Here is a 15,570-nt window from a genome sequence, read left to right as displayed (position 1 = left end):
CCCTGAGCATCATTTCTGATGCCGGCCCATCACAAATGTGCTCCTTGATGATCTTCTCAAAGAGTTTCCCCAGGATTGAGGTAAGACTGACGGGCCTATAGTTGCCCGGGTCCTCCCTCTTCCCTTTCTTAGAGCAGTTTTAAACCAAAAACGGGGAAAGCTGAGATGTGAAACAGCACACAGTTTGGATTCATACACTTTATAGGAGTGAAATGATAAAAAATGAGGTTAAGAAATAGGGTGAGGGCAAGCACAAGCAATTAGCTTTAATGAGTAAAAGGTCACCCAGAAGTAGCCCACCAAGCAACAATAAAAAGTGCACACACATGCTTTTTTACTGATCCTTGAAGTCTAAGATCAAAGGTGGGGGAACTTGAATGCTTAGCAGTAAATAATGATGTTGACATAATATGTATCTCTGAAACATGGTGGAATGAAAAAAAGCAATGGGATGCTGTAATACCAGGATACAAATTATATAGAAATGATAGAGTCCCCCTCTATGTGGCACTGGTCAGGCCACAGCTGGAGTACTGCGTCCAGTTCTGGGCGCCACACTTCAGGAGGGATGTGGACAACATGGAGAGGGTCCAGAGGAGGCCACTCGCATGATCAGGGGGCAGCAGGGCAGGCCCTACGAGGAGAGGCGACGGGACCTGAACCTGTTCAGCCTCCACAAGAGAAGGCTGAGGGGGGATTTAGTGGCCTGTTACAAACTAGTCAGGGGGGACCAGCAGGCATTGGGGGAGTCCCTGTTTCCCCGGGCACTACCAGGAGTGACCAGGAATAACGGTCACAAGCTGGCAGAGGGTAAATTCAGACTAGGCATCCGGAGGCGCTACTTCACGGTCAGGGCGGCCAGGATCTGGAACCAACTTCCAAGCGAAGTGGTGCTGGCTCCTACCCTGGGGGTCTTTAAGACAAGGCTTGACAATCACCTTGCTGGGGTCGTTTGACCCCAGTACTCTTTCCTGCCATGGCAGGGGGTCAGACTTGATGATCTGTTCAGGTCCCTTCTGACCCTACAAACTATGAAACTGGTGGAGGAGTGGTACTCTACATCAAAGACTGCACCAAATCCAATAGAGTGGATTTTCCAACTGGTAAGAGAGGTACCATATAATCTTTATGGATAGAAATTCCAGGTTTCAATAGAAAAAAGTACATCTAGGGGTCGCTAGGATCTAACCCAGTAAATGACAATTTTTATGTTCTTATGTTCTTAAATGGAGGATCTTCCCCCCAGTTCTTGGGATACTCTGGGGAATTCAAATCAAAGACAGTGATGGGTGAAGCTCAAAAGCTTGTGATTCTTCAGACCTCCTCTGGGTGGAGTATCACAGGATCAGCCTTTCCGAGAAATAAACTTGGTTCTAATTCTGAGCCTGGCTGAAAGTAGGAAGTCTCAGAGACAGCTGTGAAAAGGGAAAGTGAAAGTGCTGGCAAAGCGAGAGCAATTTTGGAGTCTGGAGCACTCTGTGGTCTGAATGGTAGCACTCCTACCTAGATATGAACTTTTCTATAGTTCAAGACTGTGTGGCTCCAGGGTAGTAGATTTTACCATTAGAGCAATGAGGACCAGCTGCAGAGGTTAGGGTTTGGGTCAAGTTAATTGTGTGAAAAGGTGGCTTGTGGTTTTGAATCCCAGGTTTCAGATGTTTCTCTAATACAGATGCAGTACTACATTAGTACCAATGTACTCATGTATATTTTCTAGTACTAGATGGAGCTTCAACTGTGTAGAATTGCAGGGCACTTTTACGTGTGCTCCGGGGCTGGGGTTGGGTCACTTTAATTAGAGCATATTGTCTATCAGCATCCCCATGCTTCAAAATGGCAGCGGGGGCACTTTGGAACAAGCACCCTTGCTGTCATTTTGAAGTTCAGGGACACTAATGCATGAGATGTGGAGGCTGGCTGGAGCATGATAATTACAGAGCATCAGAGCAGCCTCCTGGCACATCTGCACTCTACTGGCACCTACAGAGACTAGAACAAATCTATAGCCCCTTAGCTGTCTTAGCCTGACACCATTTGTCACAGAATTAAAGAAGGGACTTCAAATCCTTGCTTGACGAACAAAAGTAGATGCTCAAAATCAGTTTTAAACAGAAGAACCAAGAGCACCAAGTGATTCCTGATGATGCACGCTCAGGGTTTAGGATACAATCAGTGAGTGCATCTACAGAAGATGCTTTACTAAGGAGCTGACTAACTAGCGCTGGACTAAAGTGTCTCTGTCTACATATGTGCTCCTATTAGTGTGCAGTACATTAACTCTGCTGTAGGATAGTACTGCCCAACACAAGCACTGTACTGTCTTACAGAGCAGTAGTTACACATGACAAAACTCATGTGTAGATGGTGACGGGGCTGGCTGGGGCACGAGGGTGCTGCAGTGTGGGGGCTGCCTACCAGCTAGCCCCACCCTGTAGCATACTGGTGCCCCAGCAAGCCTCTCTGCAGCACACAGTGCCAGGTTGGAGCAGACCTGAGCTGGCATGCTGACCCCGGGGACCCCCTGCCAGCCAGGGCTGCTCCACCTTGGCTCAACGTGCTGTGGTCCTGGGTGCACATGTAAACGCTGTACCTAGGAGCAATATATTCCAGCACAAACTGCACCGGAGTTTATTGCTACATGCTATTTACATGTGTAGATGTACCCAGTGACACTAAAGAAGATAAATCAAAACGGGGGCCTGGTGTTCCACTTCTTCACACTATTTTTATTTAAATCCAGTTCCAAAGATGTCTACCAAAGTTCAACACATCCTCCTGAACCACAAGCGAGAAGCCTCAATTGCTCTGTGTTTTTTCCCTCTGCCAGACCTAGGCCGGTCTAAGAATATTGGACCACTGTGAAGAAAAATCTGTAGCAGTTTTCTAAAACTGCTGCACCAAGACTACCCCAAATGTCTGATGTTGGCTGGGATTCAAATTATTTACAGACAGAGGGTGCCAGCAAGTCCTAAACATTCCTCTGCACTCACTTGAAGCTCATCCCCAGGAGAGCACAGATTCAAAGGGAACCAGCTGTTGAAACAATTCCAGGAAAACTGTGTATAAAGCAGATTTTTTTAACTTGTAAAATGAACCTTAAAAAAGGAACACCGGGAGAAACCCTCCCCCCCTGCAAACTGGAACCCCTTTGGAAATCTCCAACCAGTAGGCAACAAAAAGGAAAGCAAGAGAGGAAAGCACCATACCTAGCTATTCATGATCCACATGTCATTAGTATGAAGTAAGCCTAATCCAGCCAGACACAAGTCAGAATTGCATATTCTGGACACAGTAAAAAGATCTTATCAACTAGGTGATTTCATGCCTTTATTCAAGCTAATTTTCTCTCAGGATGGGGAAACTATAAACTAAAACAACAACCCCCAGGGATTTAAATAAAAAAATCCAGATTCAACTCTTGCTAGGCCAGCCCAAAACAGTTGTTTTAACAAGATTAGCTCATTTCCAAATCCATGGTACTGTTTTTGGCATCTGGACCTAAGGACCTCTGCCAGTTCTCCCAGAACGACAGTGCTTCTGAACTCTTTCATGTTTTACAACTGCTTCATGTTGCACTGAGTAGCTTGCTACAAGAGGGATACATCACTTCATCCGGTAGTTGAACAATTTTTCTGTACTTCATCATTGCAAGGCTGGGTTTTGACAGAGCAGCTAATGTCCCCTTGGCACCCAGAAGATTTGCGTGAGAAGACAACAAAAGGAGGCGGGAGGGGAGGGGGCAGGAAATACAATCCACTGTCAGTATTCTGCAAAGATACCGGCATTCTCCGAGGCAAGGGCTATGGAGAGATGGGATTCATTCCATTCACAATCAATCATGGTGGGCCGACTGACAGTGAAGACTCGGCAGGGCTGGAGGAAGAAATCTGTAATGATGCAATTCCAGCAAACAAGTGGCTAAGCCAGAGGTGAATCTCTAGTTTCCAGCCTTTGGTGCTCACAAGTTCTGTTTTCTGTGAAGCCAGGAATACACAAGCTGTGACTTTGGGTATATCTACACTGCAGACTGCAGGACATAGTATAGAGATATTTGAGCTAGCTGTAGATGATCTGGCTTGGCTATCAGAAACGATCTGGACACGGCCATTCAGTGTGGACTAATTTACTGTGCCAAGTTGCAGCCCTACCTCAGAAGACGTATCATAGCAGGGTATATTAGGCAGTGCTGAGCTCTGTGCTGCTGTGGTTAAACTGCTAATACTGCCCTGCCTGCAGTACCCTTGTTTGCACCTAACTCGCATGTCTCTGCTCTACACTGCGGTGTAGCCATACCCTTCGAGAGCTGATTCAGCAGCCAGGTGGCCAAGAATCAGAGGGTGCTGCTTTTAGGTAGCTTTCCAGGAGCTTGCAGATGCTGAGATTTCAATAAAAGTGCTGTGACCACTGTTGGCCTGTGAGTCCAAGTGCAGTCAGACAGGGATTCTTGCCTTGGCCCGGCAGTACTAGCTTTTAGTGCCCTGCAGAGGCAGATAATTGATTTTAGTTTGGCTTTGGAGTAGGAGTGAGACCTGAAGTGCATATTTGCTCTTGCTAAGCCTTATATATGCTGCCTTCCAGCTGTGTGATTTAAACAGTGTTGCTACCCAAGCACAGCAAGTCCATTAGAAACTGTGGAGTGCTGTGAGGGAGGCATTTAAAAAAATATAATTTTCCAGGGTCTTCTGAGAAACATGGTAACAAAATTCAAATTCACGGGGTGCTTCTACACATGCAGTGGACTGTGCAGCTGTTATTGCACAGTCATTTAATACTTACTTAAGCAAGTACTAAATGATTGCGCAGTAATGAGTATTACCGTGCAGTCCTGATGCAGCACAGCTATATTTAGCAGCTACTGCGCAGTAGCATTGGCATCACAATTCATGCCTGGCTATGCTATGTCACTGTAGCAATGCGCTACAGTGATGTAGCATTTTGTGTAGATGTCCCAATGGAAGCTGGAAGTCACCCTCAAATTTAAGGCAAATTTCCTCTCTTCACACTGGAGTTGAGCCACAAGTTTCTCTTAAGTTCTCCTGTGGCATCCCAGTTAACACTGGCACTGAGGGACTCAACCAGAGGTTAGATACTGCAGCAGATAGACAAGATATTGCAGATATAGTTCCATAACAAACTCAAAACTTTTTCCCGTTCAAAATCAAAACAAAAAAAAGAAAGGTAATTTCTTGTGGAACAAACTTCTGAAAAAAGTTGCTCATGTCAAGTTATTCAAAACTTTTTATTTAGATCAGATTGAAATTCATAGTTCTGAATTTTATGTTTTTTTTAAATGCTATGCTATGCAACATATTATATAATCTAACAGGAAAAAATGCAATGAAAAGCTCACTTAGAAACTGAAAGTTCAAATGCTTCATTCTGGATGGGGTAAACGGTTTTTTAACCTGATCAAAACAATTTTGTTTGTCAGATTTTCTTTTTAAAACTCTTCACTTTTCTTGAAGCTGACATGCTTATGCCAAGCATTTACTTTCCAATGAGTCTATGGTTTCTGAAAGATAAAACTGTACTTTTGGAAAATTCCTAGTTTGCTTTTAATTTTCCTTTTCTTTCTCCAGGAGCAATTCATATATTTCCTACATTGTTCTAAATCTTTTACCTTATGGATGAGGCTCGAATCCCCCTGGCTGCTTTCTTCATCCTCTGAACTTTTCTGTTCTTCATCTGATGTGACATCCTCCACAGGTATCATGGAGATAGGGCACACTTTGTAAGGTTCAGTGTAGGCACTGGAAATAAAAGGAACACATCAGTTTGCATGCCATCCCACCACCGTAAGCGTATCATCATTACTATTCAGATATGAGACTTCCATGTACTGTCTAGACACAGCCAGTGACAGCCAAACCCAGTAAGGCTGTTAGCCCAGGGCAGCAAGATTTCCAGAGCTTCTTGGTGTTTCTTGATAAATTCAGAGGCAAGTATGAAAGTATAAATAAGAGGCGGTGAGGTGAAAATTCTTCACATCTCCCATAAAGTTTGGTTCTCTGGTTCAACTCAAAGGTTTGAAATAATTGGAACTGGTTTGCCTTTTCTCAAATACAACCACCTCAAAAGGATGGCACTAAAATAATTATTACTAACAATGCTAATTAAAAATAGGTCTTAGAGATGATGATGATGATGATGATGATGATGATGATGATGATGATGATGATGATGGGCTTTCCAGGAACACATCCTCTAGATAAAGAGAACACCATAATAATACCAGTTACAATGCTTGGAATCAAGGCCAAAACCTCATATCTAAATGTTTTAGTGGTATCTGAATCTGGATTCAAAATCATAGATTCAAAGATTTAAAGCCAGAAAAGACCATTATGACCATCCAGTCTGATATCCTGTTTTATGTAGGGCAGAGGACTTTCCAGAATTTGTTTGCATTACAGCACATCTACTTAGAAAAATTATCCAATCTGGATTTAAAAAGTCTGGTGATGGGGAATCTGCCACAATTTACCATGCTGGCAAATTGCTCCAGTGTTAATTACTTAAACTAATCTGTTAAAAATGTCCATCTTAAATCTGAATATGTTTAGTTTCAATTGCCAGCCAATGGATATTGTTGTTTATATCTTGGTCTGCTAGCCTGAAGAGCCCTACAGTGAGGACCTCCAGGAGTTCAACCTATTTAGTTTATCAGGGAGATGAGTAAAGAATGACTAGATCCTCAGTAGGGATCAGGCCTCCAGTGACTGGCTTCCCACAGGTACAACAGACAAGGGTGATTTTAAATAGGTAACATGAACGTATCTTTCCGTCTTTATTCATAAGGGCCCAATCCAAAGCCTACTGAAGCCCATGGGGGATGTTGGAACAATGAAGACTCACTGGTCTTTGGACTGATTAGGCTTAAATACATTTTTGGGAAATTTCTGCTATGGTGAAACTTTTTCCCCCCATTTATTTCTAGACTATTAGAAAGTTCTGTCACTGCTTGTTCACACAGTGGGAATCTTTCTAACATGAGAGGCATCCGAAAGTGGCCCCTGCCATTGTCAGCAGAGCGGCTGAGCTGATGGTTCAGTTCCTAGGCATTGTCTTCCCTTGTTTATTATTAGTTCCTGTGGCTTTTTTCATTGCGAGCAGCATCAAGGCACTTCCTAATCCCTGCCTAGCTACAACAACAAGGGAGGATCAACTCCACCCCTCACTTCCAGACTGTTATGGGCAGTCACTGCTATATTATTGAGTTCCAAAGAGATCGCTTTCTCCCCTGCCCGTCCCTGAAATACATACAATTCTCAGGCCAGCTTATCTTCACTGACCTGCTCATTGACCGGAGGAATCTAAGAATAATGGGTGTTTATAAAGTCCTTATGCAACTTTAAAAACTTTAATAACTTTGGATGTACATGATGGAAGCAAACTGTAAATGGCAGTTGAAAGCACAAGTTTTAACACAATACAGCTCATACAGCCAATTTCTGGACTTCAACATAACTGCTGTCTTTTGTGATGCATCATTCAATCCAATTCCTGGACATAAGGAAAAACTTCTATACTGTCTGAGCCCCTAAGTCCTGGAATAGGCTCCCTCCAGAGGTGGTGCAAGCACCTACTCTGGACTCCTTTAAGAAGTGTTTGGATGCTTATCTTGCTGGGATCCTTTGACCCCAGCTGACTTCCTGCCCTGAGGGCAGGGGGCTGGACTCGACGATCTCCTGAGGTCCCTTCCAGCCCTAAAGTCTATGAAATCTTGGAAATTTCCCAACTCATAAAAACATTTTCTAGTTGCTGCTGAGTGGTTTCATGAATTGCATTGGTGATCCTTACCCTATGCATAGCTTACACTATGCTAAAAAGCTTAAGGAATTATACTTTCAATTGCCATTTACAGTTTGCTTCTATCATGTACATCCAAAGTTATTAAAATTTAAAGTTGCACAAGGACTTTATAAACACCCTGTATAGTCACAAGTTCTTGTTTTAAGAACTGAAGTGTGGGGGTGATACTGGCAGCAATACACTTAAGTCAAATTCTCCCAAAGCAGCTCATTGTCCAGGGAGTGTTTACTTAAAATCTGTTTGCTTTAGAGGGTTGTTGCTCAGCTGGTCTCATGTCTTCCTCTTGTCTTGCCCTATGGTCTGTTATCAGACTTCTAGGTATAAAGCTGGTTTTGAACCTCCACATTGCCATCAACCCTTTTCTGTCAGTGCTACTTAGGATCCAAAGCTTATGGGTTTATCCAAACCTTCCCATTGATTTTAGTGGGTTGTGGATCAGGGGAGCTACTGTTTCCTCCTCAGGTACTAACTCTTTTCCTACCTCTGCACCTCTCCCCCTGCTTTATTCTCAACCAACATGCAAGTGATTGCCTTCCCCATTTCCACTCCACATCTTCTGAAAGCCCAGCTGTTTGAAAGGCCATATGACCTCATTCCATGCTATGGGCTGGTTTACAGTGGTATAACTTCCACTGATGCCAGCCTGTGGACTATAAGATCTTTGACTTCAGAGACCATGTGATAAGTTTGATGCAGTTGCCACAAAGCACTGTGTCTCTGGGTATGCCCTCTATAAATGGACGGTAACAATTCTCTCACACTGTTATCTATGACAAACTGAGAAGGGTAGTGGCAAACAAGGCAGGGAACTGATTAGGGAGGAAGTGCTGGACCATAATGACCAAATCCTTTGAAATAACATACTAGGAATCCAATGATCCACCTCTGGGATATGTAACGAATGGTATCTGTTTATTTTCAGGACACACTATCAAAAGCAGAGAGTACGGAGGCTGGTATATGTCTGTGCTAGATGATAACTGCCCTACTCACTGTGTGGACTGTTTGTGTGATATCACTCAACAAGGTAGCTGAAAACCCCTATTAATTTTTGGCACATGAGTCACTGGCAAAGTGAGAGACTCATTTTTCAATTCCTCTTCCCACCCTGTGAGCATGTGGATTCTTCCACTTCTGTGATGTCTCTGACTGAGCAGCATATTCTGGGCTCCCATGGCTGGTGGGTCTTCAAGCAACAGAGTGACTGAAATCACAACCTGTCTGAAGCTACTCTTCCCCACCCCAGTGCATGCATGAGGAATAACTCCCTGGAGGTTAATCCAAGTGCATAATGGAAACCCCAAACAAGTGAGAGCGGAACTGAGAGCTGCCCCTAGAGCCTCTTGAAAGCTACTTTGCCTCATTAGTGGTGTCCAGGGCAAAGACAGCAATATTTATCCTATACTGATGTAAGGGAATGTACCTGACAAACATGGTATTTTTCTGTCTCTCTTTCTCCAGCCTTGTTGGTTGCTTTAGTGAACCAGGGAAATGGAATCAGGGAAAATACTGTGTGTTGGGATCCAAAAGACTCGGAGGCAGAGTTCTTTTAGGAACCTTGCAGATGCAGAGTCCTTTACTTTATGCCCTGTTTAGATGTGCTCCACCAGTAATAAACTTGAATGAAAACCATGCAATGATGTTGATCCAAAGAACAGTTCAGCCTCAGTTATGTGGAGCTACTGATTTACAGAAAGCAGCGAATAATCTACCTCTTGGTCCAGCTTTCGTACATCACACAATATGCTCCATGGGCAGGCTGAAGTCATGGGGTACTGGCTTCACATAGACTATAAATGTTTGCGAGGGGAATCCATACCATGTGAGATGTATGAGGACATTCTAGTGATGGCTACTATTCCAACAGTGATGATACGTTAGCACTTCAAGTTCTGTAATTAGAAAAGTTGAGAGTCCCTTTCTCTTTCCTTCTGCCCCAGAGAAGGTGCCATTTGAGTTTGATCAAAGGGCCATATTTTATCTGAAAGAGCTCATCCATCTCTACTTATAAATGTTCATGAGTTAACCACAAAGAACAAAAAAAGCCCCTGAACTCCATCTTATTCTGCCCATGTCCTTTGGAATTTGCCTGCTTAAAGGACTAATGATCATTTTGTTTAGCACCCACTGTGACATGTCATCCTAGATCCTGGGAAGGAAGAAAGATTTGAAAATCTGAAGCCTCCCAAAGGATTATAATAATATAAAAGCCCATATCTTATAATTTCATTATTTTTTTTAAAATGACAAGTGATTTAGAGAAATTATCTGCTGAATTGGGCTGGAAATAAATGTGAATGAGAGATGATATTTGGTGCCTTAGACATTCAGGGCACATAAACTGTGCAATTACAAATGCATCTCTTCTGCAACCATTCATATTTGACCCTGGTTATTTATGATGGGCAATATCTTCTCCTTCTCAGCAGGCTATTATTCTCTATAGCATAAGAATTTTAAGCAGAAGCAGTCTTGGAAAGGGCACTGGAAGAGGGCAGAGGAGCTCAGCTAAGCATTTGTCTCTGCTCAGGGATACAAACCAGAGGGCAGTAGGGCAGTAATAGAGAAATAAGTGTGTTTAATATCTCCTTTAGTCCCATATCAGAGATCAGACAGCACATGGGTTGGAGATGCAGGGAACTGTCTGTCTTTAAGCTTATGTGTCTGTGTAATCAATCTTAGATCCTGCTCGGGGGTCCCCTATAAACAGAGGAGCAAAAAAACCTTGCTTTACAAGACATGCTGAAGTCTTGATAGCAGAATGGAGAACAATGTTTTTTTTTAACTTAATATTGCGCTGTATCATTACATCTAGGAATCAAAATAATTTTCCTTTCCACTCAGGGGTATCCTGGGATTGTGCCTTTTAATGCTGTCCATGGCCTAGTGCTAACCTGTTGTTGAAGAATTTTTTTGTACCTGCCTCCCTCTGCAGCAGCTGCTTTCAACCGCTGATGGAGATAGGATAGTGCACTCGATGGCCTGATGAAGTATGGCAATTCCTATGATGTTCCTATCAACATGGTGAAATAACCGTGTGTCATTTCATGATGATGCAAACTGTCCTAAACTGATGAAAAGCCACAATGTAAGACTCAATATCCTCACATGATGAAGCTGCATTATACTGCTGCATTGCAATATCCCAAATAAATTCCACATGAGTTGACTGCTGCTAGAATACCAGGTCAGCCAGCCATGAAATCATGGATGTTTCATGTTTTGTGATGGAAATGGCCAGAGTGTGTTAAACTTTCAAGGATCTGCTTCACAGTGAGAAGGAGGTTATGTATATATACTTTCCTCAGCTTTCTTTACATTTGTACCCAAAATCCATGAAGAACTCAAAGCTGCTGAGGGTGGCTTGATTTAAGTCCCTGCTCTGCAGAAGTATCAGTTTTCTTACTGTTACTTCCAGCACCAGAAATCTTTAGGATCTCTTGCACATCCACATATTCCTTTCCAGGAGGATGAGGAGTGGATGGGAGCTGGGCAGAGCCACTCTACTGGGCACCCACTGAAGTCACAGAAGCTAGGACAAGTAACTTGGTGAGCATCTCTGGGTCACAGTGCTTCCTAGGGCTTCTCACCTATTCCTCTGAAATGTGGGGCAACACTCTCAAGTCCACACAGAAGACTGGAGATGTAGACAGGCAGAGGGATCAGCAGGCAGGAAGTTTTGCCTCTTCTATGTTAGATGAGCCTGAGCTTCTCAATTATCTGGGTGACATGGGAGTCAACTGTTCACTTAACTCCCCTTGTAGGAGATGGAGAAATCTTTGACAGTGCCAAACTGGTTTTGTTGGACTGTTTTGTTGCTGAAAAATGGGTCTTCAGCCAAAATAAAAACATGTACAGGAAATATTTTTGCTATGAGTGAAATTTTGGAGTTTTTAATAGAAGATTAATTATTATAGGCAGGGAGAGGGAAATCTTGATTTTTCAAGAGATACTAAAAACAGTTTCAGTTTCAGCTTTTCATCGAAAAACACAACCAAAAGAAAAACGTGTGGAAGACATTAAAAAAGAAAACAAAAAACCCAAAATGAACACTTTCAGTAAAATAACTGGCATTTTTCAGTCAGGTCTAACCTCTGTGCTTCATCATTAAAACCTCTGAGGATAATTCCCCTTCTCTTTTATGGGTAATAATTTAAATACTACATATACAGGTATACTACTACTTCATACTACATATACAGGTATACTACATATACAGGAACTTTCTGCAATTAGTAGTACCTATTAGTTCATGGGGTGATGGTAATTCTGATGCCAATGTGCAACCCCTGGTAGATTATTTTTGTTAACTTGCAGATGATAGCTAAGCAGTTCTGTGTCTTTCCCCCATTAACTCATCAACGGAGATAAGCTAACAAGTGACAAAGATGCCACAAAGTGGAGTGGCACAGGGCTTGAATGCCTGCTTGGCACAAGTGAAAGCAGCAGCCAAACAGATGAGGAGGCCCGTGAACAGCTCGGGCACGCTCTCTCCCTCCTCTTGGAGGCTGCCTTTCTGCAATCTGTAATTGTTTGTCTCAGCAGACGCTGAATTCAGTTTCCTTCTCTCCCTCCTCAAGATAAATTACTGCATTACATTAATGTAAGAACACATTATAATTTGGGAAGAATGGCTCCGTATATTACTCTGGTAATTATTATGAATGGAGCTATTACAGTAGGAAACCTTACAGTATTCCCTGCCTGTGGCACAGGGTCTCATTTACCTCGCACTTCAGTCTTGTAGCACTAGCTTATTTTTAAAAGGAAGTTATGTTGTCACGACATTACCTGGCCGTCCTGGTACAGCCAGTGCAGATTGGTCCAATGTGATATTCTCGAGCCCAGTATGGTTCAGGTCCTAGTGCATCTTCTATCACCTTGGGCGCCACCCCATTACACAATAGATCTCACTATCAGAAAGACCTTCCTGATATTTCAGTCTGCATTTTCCTTTGCTTAATTGTATCCCCCCATCTCTAGTTCTGATCCTAGGCTCTTATATCACCTCACAAATCCTCCTTTCCATAGCCTGGATTCTGCACTGGAACTGGAAGGGACCTGGAACGCAAATCCATCTTTAAAATATCTTTAGTCTCCCTTACTTTTGCATCTATCTTTATTTCACCAGTTGCCTTGACAGCAGCCCAATGGGTGCTTTAAATTGTGCTCTTTGCCTAGGGGCTCAAGAGCCTGTTACAATTGCCACAGCGCAAGCTTGCCACCACCACACATACTTCCCCCTGTGCCAGCTCTCAGGCTCTACCTAGTTTCCGCTGTGGCAGCTCTCCACCATGGGACGATCCCCCAGTGTAGCAAACAACTTCATGGACCAAATCCACCAGGTTTAAGGAAGTTTTTGGGTCAGAGTGGTGCAAGGCAGGGCATTGCTCTTAATGCTTTATGCCTTTCAAATGTGAAAGACCAGTCATCCTAACCCCACATTAGTCATTTAAAGCTGTTCTATAAACTGCTCTCTATCTTTTGGAAATCACCTGGACAAGTCTTGGCACCTGATAAGATGCTGTGTAAGTTGCCTTTGATATTGTTAAATTGCCACTGCTGCAGGAACCTTCTGGAGGCCTGAGCGGAGAAAAATAAACTGCCTAGTCAAGGCAAAAGAGTCAGCCTGGATTAATGAGGTTCTCCCAGTGATCATGACATATGATCTCATCTCCAATTCTAAGGCTCTGAAAAACAATCACTGCCAACTTCATCTGCTGCAATGCTTTGGGGCAACTTGGTCTGGTTTGCTCCTGTTAGCTTTTTAATTCTGGACATGAAGCAAGAGCTTTGTGGATAATATTGGAGAGGATAATTTGCCCATGGACTAATTGCAATCTGAATTTGTTCCAGGCAGCCCAACAGTGTTTCTGTGTTCTGTAGCCTCATTGAGACTTTCATCTCTATGTTACCAGTTCAAATCCATCCCAGGAAAACCATGCAAAGCTGTGTGAAATGGGTTGGTGGGTAACAGTCTATTTTCAAGAAGGCAAGTATCCCAATCACAAACCCACCATCACAGCTGGCTCTAAGACGTTACCTACATCAAATCTATGCAGAGCAAGGAGGCACCACCCATAAGCACTTCTTATGTCCTTGCTCCCTCTCTGCATGTGCCAACTCCTGGAAATAAGGCTGCCTTGGAACAACCATCAGTTCACACAATGCGCTTTCCTGAAACAAAATGCTTAAGAGGTGCTGCAGCATGCATACTGGGGTCACTTTCTGCGGACCACATTTGCCTCATTTCTGGGATTTGGTGACGATGGAAAAAGGCGTACTGGGTGGCTAAGCCTACTGGTAATCTTTGAAACAAACGCCAAGGATGGAGTGGGCCACAGAGACTGAATTCACCCATAGCTCTTATACGGTCCCATGAAGTGCATGCGGGAAAAATGCCTACTGCAGCTGTCTGATCTACGTCTCCTTTGTAGCTAAACCATGGACTTCTACTGTCATGAATCGTTAATTTAGTTTCACTATCCTTGACACACAGTTAAAAAATGCAGACAAATGGAGATGGAAATTGAGTTTCTGTAAAAGGACACAGAAAATCAGAGATTTCATAGATTTCATAGATATTAGGGCTGGAAGGGACCTCACGAGATCATCGGGTCCAGATAGAAAAACAGCCATCATAGTCAAGATCTGAAGCTACAGTTCAGACCAAATGCTCCTAGAGTTACTGAGTGTATGCATCTTGGCACTCAGTCCCCTATTGAGAACATACAGCTCAGTTTTTCCCAGAATGCACTGAGTACAGTTTCTGTGTTTTGAGGACACACAAACTTAGACATCACATAGCTGCAACTTGAGAAAACAAAACCCTTCTGTGTGAAAACATCTCATAGTTTCATAGTTTCTAGGGTCGGAAGGGACCTGAGCAGATCATCTAGTCCGACCCCCTGCCATGGCAGGAAATAGTACTGGGGTCAAATGACCCCAGCAAGATGTTCATCTAACCTCCTCTTAAAAACCCCCAGGGTAGGAGCCTGTACCACCTCTCTTGGAAGTTGGTTCCAGATCCTAGCCGCCCTGACCGTGAAGTAGCACCTCCTGATATCTAGCCTAAACCTACCCTCTGCCAGCTTGTGACCGTTGTTCCTGGTCACTCCTGGCAGTGCTCGGGGGAACAGGAACTCCCTCAATGCCTGCTGATCCCCCCTGATTAGTTTATAACAGGCCATTAGATCCCCCCTCAGCCTTCTCTTTTGGAGGCTGAACAGGTTCAGGTCCCGTAGCCTCTCCTCATAGGGCCTGCCCTGCAGTCCCCTGATCATGCGAGTGGCCTCCTCTGGACCCTCTCCATGTTGTCCACATCCCTCTTGAAGTGCGGCGCCCAGAACTGGACGCAGTACTCCAGCTGTGGCCTGACCAGTGCCGCATAGAGGGGGAGGATCACCTCTTTGGACCTGTTCGAGATGCATCTGTGGATGCGTGACAAGGTACAGTTGGCCTTCCTGACTGCCTCCCCACACTGCCGACCCATGTTCATCTTGGAGTCAGTGATGACTCCGAGATCCTTTTCTGCCTCTGTGCTGACAAGAGGGGAGTTCCCTAACCTGTAGGTATGGTGCCGGTTGTTCCTCCCCAGGTGCAGCACTTTGCACTTGTCTATGTTGAATCCCATCCTATTCTCATCTGCCCACCCCTGTAACCTGTCTAGGTCCGATTGTAACCTATTCATCCCTTCTAGTGTGCCCACGTCCCCCCACATCTTAGTGTCATCAGCAAATTTGAACAGGGTGCTTTTTA

General features: G+C 43.8%; 1 protein-coding gene across 1 annotated transcript in view; it reads right to left on the bottom strand.

The window, feature by feature from the left end:
• FGD5 (FYVE, RhoGEF and PH domain containing 5) overlaps positions 1-15,570 on the bottom strand; it is a 162,219-nt gene that overhangs the window by 90,233 nt on the left and 56,416 nt on the right. The window contains exon 2 of the mRNA XM_019504639.1: positions 5,621-5,750. Within this exon, the coding sequence (XP_019360184.1) occupies positions 5,621-5,750 (130 nt within the window). The remainder of the gene's footprint in view (positions 1-5,620; positions 5,751-15,570) is intronic.

Source organism: Gavialis gangeticus, unplaced genomic scaffold (genome assembly GCF_001723915.1).
Source record: "Gavialis gangeticus isolate Ggan-Ray unplaced genomic scaffold, GavGan_comp1, whole genome shotgun sequence".
NCBI lineage: Eukaryota > Metazoa > Chordata > Crocodylia > Gavialidae > Gavialis > Gavialis gangeticus.
The sequence above is the reverse complement of the archived record's forward strand: the minus strand, read 5'-3'. Positions and strand labels throughout refer to the sequence as shown.